Below are 20453 nucleotides of genomic sequence, written 5' to 3' on the forward strand. Positions count from 1 at the left end.
TGCCCGCTCCTCTAACGGGCGCTGCTCCAGCTGTGCCTGCAGACGAGGCAGGGCTGATGAGCTAGAGGCGAATAACTATTCCAAGAGAACGGGGCAGGAAAGCTTTATAAAAAATTAAGCTTTTCTTTTTTTTGCTCCAAACAGGGCAGAGCATTTTTGCCTTTCCTTTCTCCAGGCATCTTTCCTCCACATCCTTCCCTCTGACCTGAACCTCCTCATTACCGATGTGAGCCGCTCTGAGTCTCGTTAACCCGTGCCCCTCGTTACACCGCTCCTCGTCCCACAGTGCAGCCAGAGAAAAGGCAGTTCCACCCAGAGTGGCACGGCCAGCGTCCCTCCAGGCAAGTCCCCCTTTCACTTCCGCTCCGCCTCATCGGCCACCTCGATGGCGGCGGCGGCGTGCGTATCCCCAGCAGCCTCGGTGGCACCAGATGGGACGGTCACGACCGTGCTCCCACCGGGAGCCATTTGCGTCACGTTCTGGATGGTCGTGCCAAGTCCCGGCAGCGTCAGCAGCTGGAAGGGGCTCACCACCTTCACGACCGTGCTGCCGTCCTGGACCGCGGCCGTGCTCAGCACCGTCAGGTTGGAAGCGTCCGGGTGGATCTCCACCGTACCGGGGAAGGTGGAGCCAGCGGAGGCCAGTACCGTGTACCCTCCCAGCAGCGGGGAGGCCGGGGAGCTGGCAGCCGGAGGCTGGGACGGGCTCTTCCCCAGCACCGAGGGCGGGAGGGCTGAGACCACTTTGCTGAGAGGGAGGTTGGCAAGCTGGGAGACCGGCACGCCAGGGGTGACGGCGAGCTGCGCCGGCTGGGACAGGACTTGGGAGGTGATGGCAGCTGGTCCGGAGGTGGCCCTGGTCAGCCTGGGACGTTTTAGAGGCGTGGGGACGGAGACGGGCGTGAGGGTCATCAGGACGTTGTTGAGGTGCTGCGATTTGTGCTTCAGCTCCTTCGCTCGCTTGCGGTGCTCGTCGCACTGCTGCTCCAGAGCTGGACAGAGAGGAGGGTCTGCTCAGCCTGGACCCGGGACGGGCTTCCCAGGGACCACGGCAACGCCTGGAGCTGGTTTAGCACCCACCAGCTTTAACACAAACCCCCCTTATGCAGAAAGAAAATGAGCTGGCAGTGACGAGAAGTGCCAGAGCACCAGCGTGTCCCTGGGGCATACCTGCCAAATCCCGCGTGTACTGCTCCCTCGAGCGATCCATCTGACACTTGTGGCTGGCCAGGACCTTCTTGACCAGATCCAGCATACCGAAGTTCTGGACTACGTTGTTGAGTAAAACAGCATCTTCAAAACAAGACACAGATCTTTGAGGACAGCAAAACTCCCTATGCAGAGTATTTGCAGCTTGGTAAAAGGCCATACGACAGCAAACACATTCAGCTGAGATGGCCAAAATCTGCGGGAGGGTAAGGCAAGAGGCTGGGGAAGACGAGAAGACAGGAGAAGTCATGAGAAAGTGCAAGAGGTCACTCGCGTACGAAGAGCCCTCTCCTGCTCAGCAGGGGCGATAAGAAACCTGCTGGCACAGTAGCTGGTTGCTGCATCATTATTTGGTGGCCTAAATTCCACCTCAGCTCCCGAGCCAGGCGTTTGTCCAGACCCAGAGCCAGCAGACAGGAAGCCCCAGGCACAGGGAACTGGAGAACTGAGGCCTCCTGAAGCGTCCCCGAGCGCAGCCAAGAGCCTGCCCAGGGAGCAGCCAGAAATGAGATTTACTTATGATGATAATGCCACCCCGATACCCCTAAGGAGAACAAAAAAATCTACCAGCCCCTCTCCCGAGGGGACCCGTGCCCAGGTCCTTACCACCGAGCTGCAGCGGGGGATCCTGCGCTCGCTGCTGCAAGCCCTTCATGGTCTCCACTAGCTCCTGGTGGAACTCCTGGATTACTTCTTCCAGGAGACCTGTATCCTTCAAGCCTCGCCAGAAAGCAAAGCTGTCATCTGCAGAAAAAGAAAGCAAGGAAGAACCTCAGAATCCTCCGAGGTGGTTTTAATGCTCTGGGTTCCCCTGCTGGCCCCTGCCAGGGTGAAGCCCTGCTAGGCTGCAGGGACAGGGCGCCGGAGCAAAGCCCAGCCGCAGCGTGTGCCCGAAGCAGGGGCAGCTGGAAAAGGACACGTCTCCCCATCCTCTGCCACACAAACAGGACACCAGTGCTACGGAAAAGCCCGTTGCTCAGTGTACACCAGAGGAGCAAGAATGGTTTTATGACCTGTTGGGTTTTTTTTTCCCCTAGAGCCAGGCCAAGCACGTGGCCAACGCTTTGACATCTTAGCGCTTAGAGACAACTTCATCCCAAGACGATGGCGCAGTCAGACTGCACAAAGGAGGGATATAATGCAGCCCGGTGCGCCGGTACGTGGCAAAGGAATAATCCCAGCGGGGGCTCAAGCTGGGCTGCTCTGGGCAGACAGGTACTGCTCCTCATCCCTTCTGTTTCCCTCTTTCCCTCCTCCATCCTCTGCCCCGGGCGCGCCGAGCCCGGCGGGATCCCAAGCCGTACCTCCGATGCTGGTGCTCCAATCGCTGGCATCCTCGCACGTTTCTATGGTAATCGTAGCTGGGGATCCGTTCACTGCAACCAATAGCAAAAAAGAAAAGAAAAAAAAAAAAAACAAAACCCAAGTCCTGATTTTTCTCTTTATTTTCCACAGGCTGTTTCTGAGGGACACGCTCCCTTGCTGCATTTCTGTGACTTCTCCTTTTTATTGCATAGGACCACTTGTATTTGAACGTAGCTCTCGAAGCCGAACGGAGAGAGACGCCCAAGCGACCGGTGAAGCCGCAGGTGGTTGCTGTGCCAGCAGTACTTATTTTTCCACATTGGAGTGCAATACCCCAGGGATTGCTTCTGCAACCCTTGCACAAGAACACATGCCCAAGAGCCGCGTTTCCCTCCCGCGCCCCTGCGTGCACACTAGTACTGCTTAGGGCAAAAGTCAAGCAGATTTAGAGACTGATTTCTTTGGCAATCCTTTTTTGCCCAGGTTACAGTTTGGGGGACTGGGATGTCTGGAGGGTTTCTGAAGCATCCCCCCTCCCTCCCTCCCGCTCTGCTGAATCTCAGCGGTTTTGTTGCCATAGAGCTGGGGGAACCGGCATCGTTCGAGCCGTGCGCGGGAGCAGGATGAACGGGAATCCAGCCAGAGATCCGCAGTGCTGCATGGAGCCTTTGTGGTGCTCAGCCGCTGCCATCAAACCCAATTACTCTGCAGCCTTCAGGTCAGCGACCTGATCTCCACACTTAACGGGAGGGCTCAGGACAGGCTGCGGCTCAGGAGCCCGGGGAGGCTGCACCGTGCATCGGCATCGGCTTCCCCACCAAAACACCGGGCCGTGCTGCCGCAGGCGCGCTGCAGAGCTGGCCGAGGGGCTCACCCTGTCCCTGCTCTGCTCCCACAGACACCGTCAAGGAGCTTGGGGTGTGGGGCTCTTCAGCGGCTGTTCTTAACTCTCAGAAACATAAAAGTACTTAGAAATTTGAAAGCTTTCCAATAAGATAGTTGCCTGTAGTTATAGGTCAAATTAAGTTTAAGGCTACAGCCGTGTGGCCGCAACATCAATTAAATCCAGTTTTATAAGCTACATGCATGAGTGCAGATAAAAATCTGTTGTATCCCCTGGTTCTCTTTAATCTCTCATCAGAGAAACCTGATAATAATGCAGCCAGGGAGTCCTAAATGAAAATCCCTAAATTATTCCAGAAGAAGCTAGGTCAGGGCCAGGGGAGGAGGGACTCCTGCCCTGGCACCCTGCGTGGCGGGAGAAGCCAGGCTGATCCCTGCTTCCCGGGACAAGCCCTACAGACACAGCGCCCAACCGGCAGCGAGGACAGAAGGGGACTTCACTGAGCAACGACTACTGTTTTCTTACAGATTAATTGCAGTCTTCTGCTTCAGCTACACAGTTTGGGGTAGGGCAGGAGGCCAGAAGGACAGCTCTTCGGGTCATGCAGTGTTAGAGCAACTAGGTGAGTTACTGCATCTCTGCCGAGATGCTCTAACAACGACTCTGCCTAGCTCTGCTATGGGGAATGCTGCAACAGAGCAGGGAGAGAAAGCAGAGGATAAAACAACCTGCAAAGCCAAAAAGAGAGGCAACCGTAAGGGGTGTTGGTTACGTGGCATTTGTCATGCTTTGACGCTTCAAAGCCCCTGTTCAGGGTGAGAGGAATGGCTGGACATACCATCTGCAGAAGCGGGAGTGAGAGGGATGTACTCCGTCGACGTCTGGCTGGTCAGGGACACCCTGGCTCCGGTCAGGTCAATTTTGGTGCTCCGGCAGGTGTTGGAACAGACCTTCGTGTGCTGGTAGAAATCCAGTTCCCCAGAGTCCATGATCTTCCTGCAAGTCAGGGAGCAAGCACAGGGACCAGCATGTCAGCAGGAGCTGAGAGCACCGAGACGCAGCTCCTGGCAGCCTTCACCCCCAAACTTCTCAAAAACCCAGATGAAAAGCAAAAGCCAGGAGAACAGGCAGAGGCAACAGTCTGAATTTCCCTTAAGTCCCACTGTGCCCTGACCTTAGAGGCAGCATCAACCGAGAGTTAATTAAAACAGCATCCACAGCCTGCTCCATGCTGGCCACACGCACAAATCCAACAACCACGCAGTACTCCAGTGGTGGTAAAGCCTTTCAGGAGGCTGGGATGGAGAGAAAAGGGCCCATCTTTTCTGTAGCTGCTGTACAGGACTGGAGCAGATTCGGTTTCTGACAACTTCCCTGCCACGTCTCGCATCCTCCCACAGGACGGAGGAGGGGGAGCAGGACTTCAGCCCTCTGAAAAGGTTCCAGTCCAAGTCCAACCCAGAGAGGATGAATTTCCTTAGTGCAAGAAAGTCCTTTTCTTTGCCACCGGAACACTCGGGTTGGGCTGAGAGGCTCAAGAGACACGTGAGCTTTTCCTAAGGATATATCCTTGTAAAACTAAACATACCTTGAGAAGCATCGGGAAAAACCACACTGCTCTCAGCAGATCTTCTGCTGGTTAGAAGCCTTCAGGGAGAACGTACTGTTTGGAGCCCAAACGCTGCCATTCCCGTAACAGCAGCGAAGTGGGGGGAGCTTTTCCCTGTCATTCTGGGCCATGCTCTCATGCAGCAGTTTTACCCCTGCCTTGCGATGCTGAAGAGGGTCCTCCTCCCTGGGATCTCCTGACCTGCTCTGAGGACATCCCCTGCCTCTGTATGAGCAACACACACACACCCTGAGTGGGTTTCAGAGCTGGTCGCACCTCTCTGAGCAGGCTCTTCTGCATGAGGGTCTCTAATTTTAACTAGGAACCCTTGCTGGGACTGATGAACTCCTGGTTCATTGAGGGAGGAAGGAGAAGAGAAGGGCCCAGTCTGGTCCCACCAGCACCTTCCCCGCACGCACGCCTGCAGCTTCCAGAGAAGGGTCAGCTGAAGTTCAGGGTGAGACAGCAGGAAGTCTCTTCCTTCCCTTTTTAGCTCTACATCTCAAAAAGAGATGGGGCATAACCCCATTTATAAACTAAAATAAGGTCTCTCAGCTTAAGCAAAGGAGGTTGCAACACTGGCATATGTGATCTTCCCAGTCTAAGCGCGTTGGCTCCAAAGCATCCCCAGGCTTTGCTGGCCAACAGCAACCTGAGCTTCCCAAGATTTGCTCCCATGGGCTGCTGGGCTTGCCTTCACACATTCCTCCTGAAGTTTTTTTTTCCTTGAAGGACCTGCCTTGCCAAAGCGTAAGCCTATTATGCAAAACCTACTTGGAGCAAAAACTGCTTAGAAGGAATACGGGAGACGCCTGCATTGAAGCAGAAGACGACAGGCAAAGGCAATGTCACCCTGTGAAAAGAGTACAAAACCACTGACAATTCCTGGGGAAAGAGGTGATGCATTTTTATCCTGCCTCCAGGCAGAGACAGACTTTAATTAAATCACAGTCTCAAGCTGGTGTTCAGGAAGACCATAGAAGAATTAAATTGCTGTAGTTAAGACTAGAGAGGAGAAATGCTTGCATAAATAAGCTTTAAATAAGTTCTTGGGGGGAAAAAAAAAAGTTATATAAAGCAGGCATGGTGCAACGGGAGTGTTAGTTCATGATCAGACCTCCATTTGGTAGGTCACACTGAGAACCCATAAACAGCATGGCCTGACCACCACTGGCTGTTAAAATTTGCAATGACCTTATGCCAGCTGGGAACTCTGTGTGCTTCAAGTCCTAAAAAGACCGGGGAAGCATTTGTTGCCCCAAATTATTCCCTAGGCACAAGGATAAAGCAAAGCCATTGGGCAGACCACATTTGGGACCACGCTGTTAAAACCAACGTTCAGTGGTGCATTTGCCGGCTCAGCAGCAAAACAATCATGCCAAAGGCTCTGTTCCACCCCACCGTTATCCCCCAGAAAGAAGAAGTCTCCACTGTCGCTGTGTGGATACAAATGAAGAGACTAACCGGAGCATGATCCCGTTCATCCGGATTGCCCGCTTCCAATCCTTCAGGGTTGACTTGCCCGCCAAGTGGACAAACTCCTTGGGACTAATCAGGTGATCGTCAAACTGTAAGAGGCAGAAGTGCAACATCAGCGTGACAAGCCGTGAAATAATGAAAGCGTGCCCCCGCAAGCGTGATTCAGCAGCAAAGCCAGGCTGCCTGGACGGCACTTCCCGGTGCCCAGCAGCAGAGCGGAGCTGCATCACAGCCTCAACATGCTGTTTAAATAACAGCACCAGAACAGATGGCTGACACACGCTTCCCCACCTTAGAGAACATTGACCAAGTTAAAGAAAATTAAAGCCAAGTATCGCTTTCATGGTTGGTTAACAGCTGCTCAAAGCCAAGGGTTTGGCAGTGTGTGCAGCGGAGGAGTTTGCTAAATGCCCAGCCCAGGCAGGATGGCCGGGAAAAAAACAACCCGTAGCTTGTGCAAATTATTATTAGCAGCAGTGAGCTGCTCATGCTCCCACCAGCTCACGAGAGCCGGGCTGCCCCGGCGACGTTTGGGTCCGGGGCACACTATGCCCTGCACGGCCGAGGGAAGGAGAAGCCCATTCGGTCTTTGACCTTCTGGTACTGAGCCCAACCATCGATATCAGTGAAACCTCTGGCCTCTCTCAAAGCATACACCCACTTCTAACGAAATCCAGCTTTAAGGAGTTGGCACACGCTGTATCGGCAGCCAGCTCTTCCCCCTTCTTTTATTGCCCTCAGCTGTGCCTCAACCCATGTGCTGGCCTAAAAGCAACCTGCAGAATCAGGCAGCCCTCTAAAGAGCTGCCTTCCAGCCCATCTCAGAAGGGATGGCCCAAGTCCTGGCCTCCTCTCTTCAGTGCCCATATTGACCAACGTAGAGCTCACTCACCATTACTGCATGAGAAACTGCTTCTCTGAACTAGCGCTTGGGCTTTGGTGCAAAGACAAGACTGATTTTAGGCAGCAGCATTATCCGCAGCAGCACCTGTCCTCTGCCTCGGGGATGGAAAAGACCATCTCAGGACACAGTAAAAGCTCTTCAGTAGGTCCCCTACTGACAAGCTTCTCAACAAATTCTCAACTTCCAAACTGAGCAGACACTGGAAGCGCCCAAATTTCTCAAACTCTCCAGCAATGCAGTTAAATTGAGGCAGCATCTCTCCAGCCAGGACTGCTCAACTCGGCCGAGAAGACAACTATCAGGCACAACAGTAACAAGAATTTCCTCCTCTCCCACCATGATGTGGTTCTGATGCAAAGCAGCTTACCAAAGCTCACCAAAACCAGGACAAGCCAGGTGTGCCTGTGGTGTGGGCATGGGAAGGCAGGAGTCCAGCATCAGGGTTCTTTATTCTCACCTGCACACACTTCACGTTGATCCCAGGGCACACAAACTTTCTCCAGATGAGGTTGGCTTTGCTGTCTCCGCAGGTGATGGGGTAGACAATCTCTGCCTCCAAACTGTCCTCATCTTCAGCCATCTTCACTTCTCACAGGGAACAGAGGAAGGAACAGATCGAGAAGAAACATGAGTCGCAGCCCCCGATTCACCACCCTGATGCACACAGACAGTGATAAAGCAGTTTTGAAGCTCAGGATTAAAAAAAAAAGTAGACGATGGATGACGGGGTGTGTTGCGGTTTGTGGCCACCATTCACTTCCACTTTGCTACTAAAGCATCCAACCACCCAAATTTTTCAGGCAGAACAGTACAGGCAGATTTATACTGATCTGGCTGCAGCTGAGCACGTGAAATCTGAGAAGTCAGTAGCCAGGGCTGAGAAAATTCAACTCTGGATAAAAATAAAAGGGATTTTGTTGTTCAGGTAATTAATACATTCACCTTTTGTTTTAGAGTGCAGCTGTTTTTAAGGCAGCTCCAGCCCAGCTGGTTACGGTCTTTGCTCACTAAATCCACTTTTACTTGTAAGCAAAGCCTGCGAGTTTGCTGCAAAACTGACATCCCCATGGCAAGCTGGAAGGGCAGGAGCCGGCGATGGCCCGACACAGGGTCTCACCCTGCACCAGGAGAGGGCAGCAGCAGCCCAGCCAGCAGCCGCCAGCTCCCTTCGTCACCCAACCCCGCAGCTCGCCGGGCTCCCCTGGATGCTGGGGAGAGCATCCCTGGGGCTGCCGGGAGACCCTCCCCAGGACCCCTCGGAGACCCTGCCCGGGGCCCGCTGGCTGCCCTATGCGGCGGCGGCCGGACCCTCTCGGCCGGCCCCGGCACAGGGTTGCACCGCGGCAGCGCGGCAGAGCCAGCGCAGCACGACCCGGGGCTACGGCACGGGCTGAACCTACCTAGGACCGCTTCCTTCAGGTGCGTGGAGGCTGTAAAGGCAGCAGCAGCCGCAGCAGCCGCATTTTCGGTCTCCAGAGTGTCTTCATTTATGTCACTGCTGGTAAAAGAATCAGAGGGGCAGAGTTCAGCCACATGGATGTGGCACCCCCCCACCCGATGGCCCACGGAGACATCGCTTCAAAAAGTCGCTCAGACTACGTTTTCCCACAAGAGCTAAAAGTCAGCTCTAGTTTTGAGAGTCTCAGCTCTGTTTTTCTGTACGGAGATGAAGAGCCCCGCAGCAGGCAGGCAGGCAGGCACGCTGCCAGCAGCCCGGCCGGCTCTGCCTCACCTCCTTTTTAATCCCAGCCCCATGGAGCTGCCGCTGGCACAGCCCATGCTGGGGACCTGGCGTGGAGGGGTGCTGCCAGCACGGCCCCTCGCTCAGAAGTCGCTGCCAGCCTCTGGCAGCTTTGCCTGAGAAGATTTCCCAGGGAAAAACATGTGCAAAACACGCTGCCCGCTGTCTGGGCGACGGACTGGCCGAATGCCCCGGCGTGCGGGCTGCTCCCTGGGGCAGGACCTCACGGAGCCACAAACACCCTGTAAAGGCTTTCAACAAACCCTAGCAGCGGATCCACGAGCAGAGAGAACAGAACGTGAGCTCTAGACCCCCGCGATCCAACCTCTGAGCCTCTCGCAACTCAATATACCCGTACCATTAACTAACAGCTGCCTATCCGACCGCTTTCGTCCTCCCCCCCGAGATCTCCAGTTTCTCTTGGTGCTTTGCCGATGGGGACATGCAGCTGGTCCCACACAGCATCCACACCCGCCCCGTTTGCCCGTTCCAGCTCTCGCTGCGGCGTACGAAGCCGCAAGCCTCTCTAACAAGCTTCGCTGCACACTTGGACGGGAAAGGCCTTTAGGGCTGTGATCTGGGACATGCTCCTCAGCCCCTCGGCTGGGAGGGTCCTGCGCGAGAGAGGAAGCCCGCGCGGGTACCCTTACGGATCCGAGCTCTGCACCCCGGCCAGCTCTCGGCACGGACCATTCCTCGCGGGTTTTAAGACGCGTATTTGGTTTTGCTATGGAAGATGTCCGATTCCATAGGAGGCTTGCCGGACCTCTTTGAGGAAACAACAGTTAACTTTTCACATGCTTCAGCACATAACTTCCTAAGGAAGACCGTCAGGAGAAAATAGGTTTAAACCTGAAAGCTACCCCCTTTTGGTACCATGGATGAATTAAAAGAACGGTCCCAGTGACTCACTGGAAACCGCATTTCCCACCTGCAGTGCCACGGGGACAAGCAGATTCAAGAGCAACTGGTTTTTCCATCCTGGCCTCCTAACACACAGCTCTGGGGTGGAACTGCAGCTTCAAAGCATCCTTCACCTTTGCCAGCTGCAGGGCAGGTACCTGGTGGGGAGCAGCACTGAGATAAGGGACCCGGCGTGGGCGGCAGCGCGGCCTCACCGGCTGGGTGACTCGGGAGATGCTGCTCCAGAGAAGCGAGAGCCGACGGCAGCCCCGCTTTTGGAAGAAAGGCACCGTGCGACGTCACGCTGCCTCTGCGGCTCTCGGTGACCAACCACCCAGACCCCGGGAGGGAAAGGGGGTGGATAACGCAGAAGGACTCAAACAGGTAGACTCAGAGCTAGCACCTCTGCATGCAGGTGAATGTTACAGAGTGGCAGTTTGACGAAACAAAAAAAGGAAGAACTGTAACCTGGTTTTACTTCATCGGTTTGCTGCTTGGTTCTTGGCTTTCTCCGGATGCATTCGGAGAAAAGCCAGCAACACCACTTCAGCAAAGTGCACCTCCGACGTGCAAAGCCCAGCACTCCGCAGCCCTGGCTCTGATCTGCCACCAGCCCAAAAGCTCCACTGACTTGCCAAAAAGAAACACCCCAGCAGAAAGCTAGCACCTGAAACAGAGCTTCCTCCAGGACGCCAGCGCATTCGCGCCGCTCCAGAAAATGACTGAAAGGCTTGATTGGATTGGGAGAAATAAACCAGCCCACATCTTAAACCCCATCCTCCAGAGGAAAAGAAACAAACCAACTTGTATGAAAAATTCAAGCAACCGAAATCTGTGTCTGCCATGGAGGTGTAACTGGGGTGGGGGGAGAGAAAAAACAACAAAAATGAGTTTCTCCACACCGCTTCCCCCATTCCAGAGGAACAGACTGAGGCAGACGCAGGAAAGAACCCAAACATCTTCCAAGCCCCAGCAGCGCATCCCACCGGACCGGTCCTGCCTTCACCAGCGGACAAGATGAAGCCGGGAGAGGATCGCTCTCATCTTCCCTGGGAGGATCCACAAACCAGATGGAAGGAAAAGAAGAAAGCGCGTGCTGATAAAGCAGCGGGCTCACGTCTCCTTTCTCCTCCGTTCCTGCCTCACCTGGAAACTTGAGAGAGAAAACAAGGCTCCACCAGAACCTGCGTTGGGGATGCTGATCAGAAACACAGGCACCTCATCAGAGCATCAAGTACAGACCCCTTCCAGCCACAGACGAAAGAGAAAAGCTTCTTGCTGATTAGTACTATTTTCCCATTTTCCTTTGCCTTTTCCAGTCAATCTTAAAAACACATGAACTAGTTCAGCTATTAAGCTGCTTTTTTTTGGTGTGTTTTTTTTTTTTTTAAAATAGCAAAACCATGCCCAAAGGAGCACTAGAAAAAGGCAGAAACCAAACTCAGCTCGGGGGTTGATGAGTGCCCCATAAAGAAGAGTTCAAAGCCAGCTTCCCGCGCAGCCAGGACCGAGCCAAAGCTGAAGAACCCCAGCCTGTGCTTGCAGCTGCTTTCCTTACCCCAGCTGGGGCTGCAAAGGGAACACAGAGGGAGAGGGACCCAGTGCCACTACGGCATCTCCCCAGGAGGAGCACAGCCCCGCAGAGGCAACCATCCGAGGCTACGGAGAGACCCTGGGTGGCTCTGGCCGCCACCCACCACCAGCCCCGCAGCCTGGCTCGGCGAGGGGAGTCCCAGCAGCCGGCACAGCGGGAGTCGGGCAGATTTTGCTCCACGAGCCCGAGACCCACATCCTTCCCATCAACCCGTCCCAGGTCGCACAGGGGAGCGAGGAGCCTGCCTGCCGGCCCTTCTCCAGAGAGCCGCATGGAAAACCCTCAGGGACTCTCTTAACGCCTGCCAAGACACGCTCTGCTTGTAGCTGCAGCAAGTAAAAGTCATCCTCGCTGCTGCGTAGCGCCGTCCTGCTTCTGACTATCCAGGGGACACTGGGAGGATGAGAAAATGTTTCCAAAGAAAAATAGGAGGGGAAATAAGAGTGAAAGGAAACTAAACTGATTGAGCCAGCCTCTGCCACGGATCTGTCTTCCCGGACAATGCCGCACTGCTGCACGGGGGTCTGCAAAGGCTTGGAGCCACACTAAAACCAGCAACCGCTCTGCATCCGAGAGCCACATCCCAGGGTCCACATCTGGCTTCTCCACTGAGACAACTAAGAAGTCACTGTGGGCCAGAAAGCAAGAGGAGCGGAGCCCTTCCTCCCCACCATCACCCACTCTGTTGGGAAAGGAAAAGGCTCTGGGAAGCGCTCGCGGACCCGGGATGCAGGGGAGGAGCGGGGCAGCTCTCCCCTCTGCCCGCCCCAGCGCTGCCGGCTCTCGCCGCTGCCGGCCCCTGCCTGTTCCCTACAAGAAGTTCATCTGTGAATGAGCTTTCTACCAGTTACAGCAGCACGAGGGGAGCGGCACCCACACTGCAACGTAAAAGCTGTGCCCTGCCCTGAGCCACAGGGAACCGGCACAGAAAGAGCAGGACGTGTTGGAGGAAAGGAGACAAATGTCTCCATTTTGTGGAGAGCAATAAACAGCCGCTCGCTACCCACTTATTTCAAGCGCAGGGATTCCTGGATCAGACAAACCTGCCCGGATCCAGCTCCAGGCACGAACTTGGATTTTCTGCCCACCGAAAGAGCACAGCACTGACATGTCTCTGGGCACCAGACTGTAGAGAAATAAAGCAAAGAGCCCAGCACAACACAGGCCCTCAGGATACCAGCCAGGCACTTTGGCCATGGAAGCAAAGACTTGACCGACCTGCAGCTGAACAGACCGGACCTGAACGAACAGCAGTCCTGGATCTGAAATGCCAACAAGAAAGGCAGAAATTGGGCAAAGCAGTGGTAATTTAAAAATCAGACACATTCACTCTGCCCCTCCATTCAACGCCGTGTGGTTTCAATGCCACCTCTCTCACTCCTATTGCCAGCAGCAGCTCCTGCAGAGCTCTGCCGAAAAACACGGCCCCAAACCCCGCTCAGGAAGGGGAGCCCGGCTGCACCGCACTCACCACGCTGCGGACAGAGACTCATCTCTTGGAGGTACGCAGCTCAGTGAAGCAGTCACAAAATAAATAGCAGGAAAACATTGATTTAACTACTGGTGTTCTGTCCATTCCAACAGCCACATCCACTCAGAAAAGGTATTTTGGTTTGGTTGGGTTGGGTTTTTTCCTCTTGTTTTCTCCAAAACATCCAAAACAAACTGTTGCATTGCTTTTTATTCCAGGTAACACCAGCTTAAAACCACCAACGGTAACTCAGCTTTAACAGAAAAAGAGTGGAGCCTGCTCTGCTCTGCAGAGCCCACAGCCCTGGGCACGGTCCTGGGCCATCAGCGAGGACCTAACGAGGAAACGGAGGTTTCCGGGCGTCACTGAGGTGCCCGCTGTGAGAAGTGATGCAGGGTATGTAGTAGGTGATTAAATACACCCAGCTCAGCTGGCCACGACCACGGGTGGGAGGTTTTCCAGCACATCACCTGGGCATACGCCGACCCCGTCTCTTACCAGTGCTGGGACAGGTTGGTGGTGACCAGCACCGTTTTCACCTCCTCCACGCCGCCTCCATCCACCGTGCCGTCAGGCGTCGTCACCACCACCACCTCCTCCATGTGAACGCTGACGTCCGAAGTCGCCATCGCGAGGCAGGAGCGGGCAGCGCCGGGCAAGCCCTTGGTCACCGGCTGCCTGTGGAGAAACGAGGGGAAGCCCCGTGTGAAAAGGTGTCCCTGCTAAAATCAGTCGTGGAAAGACCATCAGGGCGGTGGGAGCAAGGGGGCTGCAGGGAATCCGCGCTCCTAAGGAGAAGGGGATTAGCAAGCCCCAACTGCTCCGTGCCAAGAGGAGGGATGAGGGCAGGCTTGTAACTCAACGCGTGCTCTGCAGGCTGGGTGAGGGTGATGGGCACGGGAAGAGGCAAGAGGTGGGAAGGGAGCGGGGCAGGGGTGGCGAGGGGCAGTGTGGGAGCGGGTAGCAAGCAAAAACATGGTCCTGGCATTCACCAAAAACTCTACGAAGAGACAAGGTTTGAAGGCGCCTTTCAAAACATCGCAAAGGATTTCACGCTGTTGGAGGAGCTCACCACTGTCTCCTCTGTGGCAGAAACGAGGACTCTCCCCTCCACCAAAATCACACACACACAAAAAAAAATCAGATTTAGAAAGCACTTCAAGCCTGCATAAACAAGGCGACATCTGAAAACTATCTCAAAGTGTGTGTTTTTAATAAATCAGCAATAGATTTAAGACAGCGTTTAAAACCGACTTTAGTGCCCACTCCTGCAAAGCCGGTATTTCATATGTGAGAAGAAACCTGGAAAGAACCACAAACCCTAAACAACTCAAGGCACAACGGGCTGCGCCTCTTTACGCTCTCATGGTTGTACTACGCACACCCCCGGCTGCTCCAGCCTCCGTAAGCCTGGCGTGGCGGAACTCACGGGGAAAGCCCCCGGCCCGCGGGGACACCATCGCCCACCTCTCCTGCCAGCTCACGCCCCGTGACCACGCCTCTGCCTGCTTTCCTGCAGATTTTTGGTAACTGCAGGATTAAAAGCAGTTTTAAGCCATTCAAGCAATAGGGGAGGAGAGGTCAGAAAAGGAGGTAAATATTCTTTACCAACACACGTGTCCACACGCGTGCATAAACGTCCTCCAAACACCCGTGTTACCGTTCACGTTGCAAGGATGCTACAAGAAAATTAGCGTACGCTACTTAGAGCCACAAAACTCTTTGCCAATCAGCCCCATGGGTGAACCACGCCTGCATCTGCCCCAAGCCCCTGCGCGGCACCCACTTGCACGCTAACGCCCGGGTATGGAGGGAGAGCACCAAGCATCTCCTGCGGTACGGCACCGGCGTCCCCATATAGCGCCGGTGCAGTCTATACGCGGTCTACATATGCAGGCATAGCTGCGTGAGTGCTCCCTCGACAAGCTCGGGCTCCGGCCGGGAGCCGCAGCGTGAGCTCCTGCTGGGCTCCCGGTTTTGTTTCCGGTGTCACCTGAGCAGGACCAGAACCGCCGCTGCTCCTCTGCAGAACCGGATTTCAAGGCGGGAGCTCGCTCGTGCCAGCCCGCGTGACGCTTTCATCGCACAGGAAAGCAGCAAGGTGAAAGAGATTAATTTTCCCGAAACTTGGGGTTTCTCGAGCAAGCGACATCCCCACCCACAAACCTGCGGCGGCAGCAGCGCCGTCGCCTTTCCCGAAGGAGCCGCGCTCCGGGACGGCGGCGCAGAGCGCGGCGGAGCAGCCGCTCGGCTCCCACCACCGGAGCCGCGCGCTGACCCCACACGTCTGACCCGACTTTGCAACGTGATTCACGCCCCACAGAAACTCCCGCCCCGCCCCGACCCCCCGAGGTGACCTTCCCCTCCGCGTGGGCCTCGGGGTTTATCGGGACCAAGTGGTGAAAGGTGGACGGACCCCCCCAAGCCAGCCCGGCGTGAAGCCACCAAGAGAAGCGCTTCGGTTTTTGCGGCAAAAAGGAACAAAAAAGGACCAAAGCGAGCGAGGGCGGCGGGGCCGAGGGCACGGCGCGGGAAACGGGAGGGCGCGTTACGAACCGTCATTCGAAGGGTCAGAAAAGCGCGCGGCGCTCCAGGCGCGGGCCCGCTCGCTCTGCCTCCCGCTCGCCTCGCTCCTGCCCCGGCACGGCGGCCCCCCGCGGCAGCCGCTGCCTCGGGCCCCGCGCCGCGTGCTGCTCGTCGCCGTACGAAGGCGCGGGAGGGGTCTCAGCCCGAACGCAGCCGAGCGCCAAACCACTGCAACTGTTTCGTCGCTCCAACGCTACGTTTCGTTTTGGGGCAAATCCCTTCTTCCAGCGTTAGCGTCGCCTGCGGAGGCCTCCGCCCCGGTGCCCGGTTTTGGGACGCTCCGGGCATCCCGCCCAGCTCCGGCGACGCCGGCGGAGGGCTGGCTGCACGGGCCCGCGGCACGGCTTCAGCTCCACCAGCGCGCGTTGCTCGGCTGCCTCCGGGCGGGAACCAGCGTGGGATGGCGAAAACCGGGCGGAAAACACACGGGATCGTCAGCCGTGGGGTGCGGCGGGAGGGGGCGAAGGCTGGCAGGGAGCACCCCGGCTCTGCCCGGGCTCGGTGCGCCCGTGCACGTCCCCGCCGGCGCGCCTCGGCTGGCGCTGAGCAAGCTCCGGCGGCTGCGGGAAGATTTGGGGTGAGGTAGGGGAAAATAATTAAAAAAAAAAAAAAAAAGGAAGAAGAAGGAAAAGCAAAGCATCGCGCCACGCAGAAAGGAGGGATTTTTGGGGTGCGCTGTCAGTGGAGGGGGGCACAGAGCCGGGGTCCCACAGCGCGTGGGGGCGGCGCTGCTGGGGGGCGGGAGCGCGGGGGGTGCGTGGGGGCGGCCAGCGAGGGGGTGCACGCGGAGGGGGCTGAAGGGTGCCCGCAGGGAGGGCGGGGGGCGAGCACAGGGGTCGCGGGGTGCGGGGGGGTGCACGGGGGGGTACATGGGGCCGGCTGCACGAAGGGGGGTGCACGGGGGTGCCGCCGCGCGCAGGACTCCCCCGGCGCCGGGGCGGGCTCGCGGCGCTCCGCGTGGAGCCGCGCGGGAGGGGGGTGCCCCCCCCACTCCCTCCCCGCGGCGGGTCGGCGCGCGCGCTCCCGCCGACGGCGCCGGGCGCGAGGCCGGAGGGGGGGGGGAGGAACGGGGGGGGGGCGCGTGGGCGCGCTCACGCTGGCAGCGCCGGGCGCGCGGGAGGGAGGGAAAGGGAGAGGGAGGGAGGAGGAGGAGGAGGAGGAGGAGGGGGGGGGCGCGGGGCGGGCGGCCGGGCGCTGCCGCCGTCTCCTGCCGCTGCCGTAACGTCCTGACGCTCCGCAGGGACCCGCCGGCCGGACGGCGCGTGCGGAGGCCCCGCGGCAGGGTGAGGCCGGGCCCGGCGCTTACCTCAGGCCGGGGTCCCGCTGCCCCGCTCCGGCTCCGGCGGCGGGCGCTCCGGCTGGGCGGCGGGCGGTGGGTGCGGGGAGGGAGGGAGGGAGGCAGGGTGGGGGGGGGGAGCGGGGCTCCGCCGCGCGCGGCTCTCGGCCCCTGCGCAGGCGCACGGCCGGGCCCGGCTCCCGGGACTTATTTCGCGAGGGCGCCGCGGCCCGAGCTGCCTGTGAAATAGGTGCCGGGCCGGCGCAGCGCGCCTGCGCGCTGGCGGCGGGCGGGGGCAAGCGGGGGCAAAGGCGCGCGCCGCCCGGGTTTGGCCGCGCGCGGTCTGGTGCGCCGGCAGCCGGCTCCGTGGGATCCCCGGGCTCCGCATGACCCGCCCCCCCCCCCCCCCGGGACCTGCGTGTTCCCCTGGGCCTTACATGTCCCCCCGGGCCTTGCATGTCGCCCGCGGCTCTGCGTGTCCTCCCCGGGCCCGGCGTGCCTTCCCGGGCTCCCCGCAGGCTTCCCGGGGTTCGTGCGTGCCCTCGGCTGCGCGTGACCCCCCGGGGCCTGCGCGCGATGCCCTCCCCGCGCGTGCAGCCGCTGTGAGCGTGCTTCCCTGGGTCCCGCGTGCGCCCCGGCAGGGCCCCCGCGTGCCCTCGGCCCCGCGCGTGGCTGCGCGGCTCGGATGTGTGCACCTCGGGGTGCGCGACCCCCCCCGGCCCCCGGGGCCGTGTGTGCACCTGAGGCCAAGTGCACTGGAGGTGCCGGGCGGATATTTCTCCCCTCCCACCCCACGCGTGGGTGTGCGTGGTCGGGACGCGCGTGCGTGCTGTTTGGGAGCGCTTGTGCACGTGTTTGATAAGGGGGCTGGGGAACTTTCGGTACCTGCCGTTGCCGTCGGGGCGCAGCGCCCGCCAGTCCCCCCGCCAGTCCCCACAGCGTTTTGGGGTGTCCCGCAACACAGCTCGAGGGGTTTGTGCTCAGCCGTGGGCACGCCCGTGCTCCGCTTTGCCCAGGCTCCGCTCCAGCCCGGGCGAGAGCCCGGCGGTGCAGGCTGCCTGCCCGTGCTGCGGGGCTGCGCTGGAGGCTGCCAGGATTCAGAGCAGGTATCAAGGCGTCACCGGTGACCTTCCAGCCGCTCCCTCCCCACGCTGGGACTGGCCCCGAGCGAGAGCTTCGGGCATCTGCTTTCCAACACGTGTTTCACTCGTGTTTACGGTACCCGCTGCAGCCCCGCGGGCTCTGCAGCACGACTTTGCCTCCGATTCAAACGGCCTAATAAAAGCTAAAGAGATAAAGAAGCTCTCTGAGGACTCTTTCACCGTCGTATCAGCAATGGATTATAAAAGGGGAGATAGAAAAGTGTGTTTTGCACCTGGAGGAGAAAGTGGCCATGGCTGCGGAGGTGTTTAGGTTCAACGGCCATTTATCGTGCAGCTCAGGAACGCGCTGCACGGGTTTGCGCCATGACGGTGGACACCTCTCCCTCCTACCCGAGATGTCTGCCAGCCGTCCCTGGGCTTCGCGAACGCATCGGTGGGTGTCCCGTGCAAAGGCTGTTCAGCGACTGAGAAGCGACTGTGCAATGCCGCAGCGCTGCTGGGTGGTCCGGGGTCAGGGAATTCCTGCCCGTCGCAGAGCCCAGGAGCCACCGCCAAGCTGCTGCACCCGAGACACGCTGCTGCATACCAGCGCTAAATATCGTGCTGCAATTCCGCTCTCTGGGGTTTTGCCCGGCCACCTCAAGCTCTTGCGGGTTTTGGTGTAATTTCTGCCATTTCTGGGCTTGCTGTGCAAGAGGTCTGGGGTTTGAAAGGTGCGCAGTGATTTTGCAGGGAGGACTTTTTGTGCAATCTTACCGCATCGCTCTTTTTCTGCAAGTGGGTGGTTAACGTGTTTTGAGAAAGGAAGAGCCAGACCAGCGGCCCGAAAAATCGTGAATCCCTTTTTGAAACGCTCTCGATGTGTTTTCCTTCTGTCGGCGTTTCACACCTGCTTGGTGAGGGAACCTTGCGTTCAGGTGGCATGGCTGGCCCGTCGCACGCGTGTTTGCTCTGGTTAGTGGTACTTCCCACATGAATTTCTAATGAACTCACCTGATGGTGGTTTATTTAGTGCTTATTTTTTCCATGGCTTTTCCTTTTTCCGTCCTCCCCATCCACCCCAACCCAGCCCGATAACCAGCAGCCAGCGCTATGTCCCTCATGTTCTTTTTTGCTTTCCAGTTTACCCAAGCTAATACTCACTGAAGTGGTATTCCACAAGGGATTTCTTTTCCATCTCCGAGATAACCGACGGTAGCCAGCAGTGTTAATTCACCCGCTAGAAATGGTGACGCCCTTTTCCGCTGAAGCCTGTCTGCATTTCCACCGTCGCTGCTGTCAGCGGCTCCCCGGGGACCTGCCCTGGCAGATAAAAAGTCCCTCTGCCACCGTAACCAGCTCCCGCCGGCGCCCAATGGCAGAGGCTTTATAAAGACGGTGAGAAGGCGGCAAGCCCACAGCAACGCTGCCCTGCTCCAGTTTTCCCAGCAGCCTGTGGCCTGGGAACGGGGACTTCCCCGGGCTCCTCCCCAGCACCCACGGCCAGGAGGAATTCGCCTCCCGACCCCTTATCTCTCACTGCTCCCCGGTCTGCCCCTTTATCAGTTGGCAGGCTCCTCGCAGCCTCAGTGTCTGGGAGGTACAGACGTTGAGAGAGAAAGGGCAGCCGGTTATTTTTCAAACCTTTAGCGAGTTACTCTGCAAAATCAGGGTTTTTTTTGCCTGCCCAGGTGTGCTTTTGCGGTTCTCATCCCTTCCCCTGGCTCAGACACTGCTCAAGCACTTTGTAGGGATCCTTCCAAGGGTTACTTAGGCTATTTTGCACTGTTGGCCTGGTTCTGCTCTTGGCAGAAGCATTTTGGTGGATGCTACAATCTGGTCCAAGACTTCAGTGTCGTGTCTTTAAGCCCTCTCCGCAGAGGCTGGAGGGCAGCGGGAGCCTCTCCGCGGCGCCTGCTGCTCCTCCCGCCCGCCCCCTCCCCATCGCATCCCAGCCCTCTGCGGTTTTCTCCTTCAGGTCACGAGAGGATGAAGGATCTGACTTGAATTAACTAGAGGGTGACCACACTTGGTCTCACTAACATATCTCGAATTTTGTGGCACCAAGGACGGTGCCTGTTTTCCTAAGGCAAATGCAGAAGCTTACTTTATTACATCCGCTCTTTAAGAGCCTGGGTCAGTGTCTACAGCAAACCTCGGAGGAAAAGCCAGCAATGCTGCATTTGCAGTTGGGTCGTTACCTCTAAAACCAGGAAGGTCATGCTGACAAAATAGAATTCCTGTTTGTGTGGGCGGCAGCATCCTGCGCACACATGGGAAGAGCATCGGGCGCAGGCCGCGCGGCCGCCGGCGCGACGCCGATGCGGTGACGGCCCCAGCGCCGTCCTCCCCGCTCTTACAGGGAATGAAAATGTCCCACTTTCTGCCTTCCCCTCGGTTTAGCTGCTCCTACGCCAAGGCGGGGGATCCTTCCCGCAGCCGCGGGGGAA

At 57.8% G+C, this 20453-nt stretch overlaps 1 protein-coding gene across 1 annotated transcript; it reads right to left on the minus strand.

The window, feature by feature from the left end:
• Window positions 1–236: 236 nt before the first annotated feature.
• Window positions 237–13694, minus strand: GMEB2 (glucocorticoid modulatory element binding protein 2). The gene is made up of 9 exons (XM_082007019.1): window positions 13558–13694; window positions 8751–8848; window positions 7808–7935; window positions 6432–6535; window positions 4197–4354; window positions 2514–2585; window positions 1816–1953; window positions 1171–1293; window positions 237–992 (listed from the first exon to the last, which is right to left on the minus strand). The coding sequence occupies exons 1-9, from the start codon at window positions 13686–13688 to the stop codon at window positions 355–357; spliced, it is 1590 nt and encodes a 529-aa protein (XP_081863145.1). The 5' UTR covers window positions 13689–13694; the 3' UTR covers window positions 237–354.
• Between the last annotated feature and the right edge of the window lie 6759 nt (window positions 13695–20453).

This window comes from Phaethon aethereus (assembly GCF_964289735.1).
Source record: "Phaethon aethereus genome assembly, chromosome: 16".
Taxonomy (NCBI): domain Eukaryota; kingdom Metazoa; phylum Chordata; class Aves; order Phaethontiformes; family Phaethontidae; genus Phaethon; species Phaethon aethereus.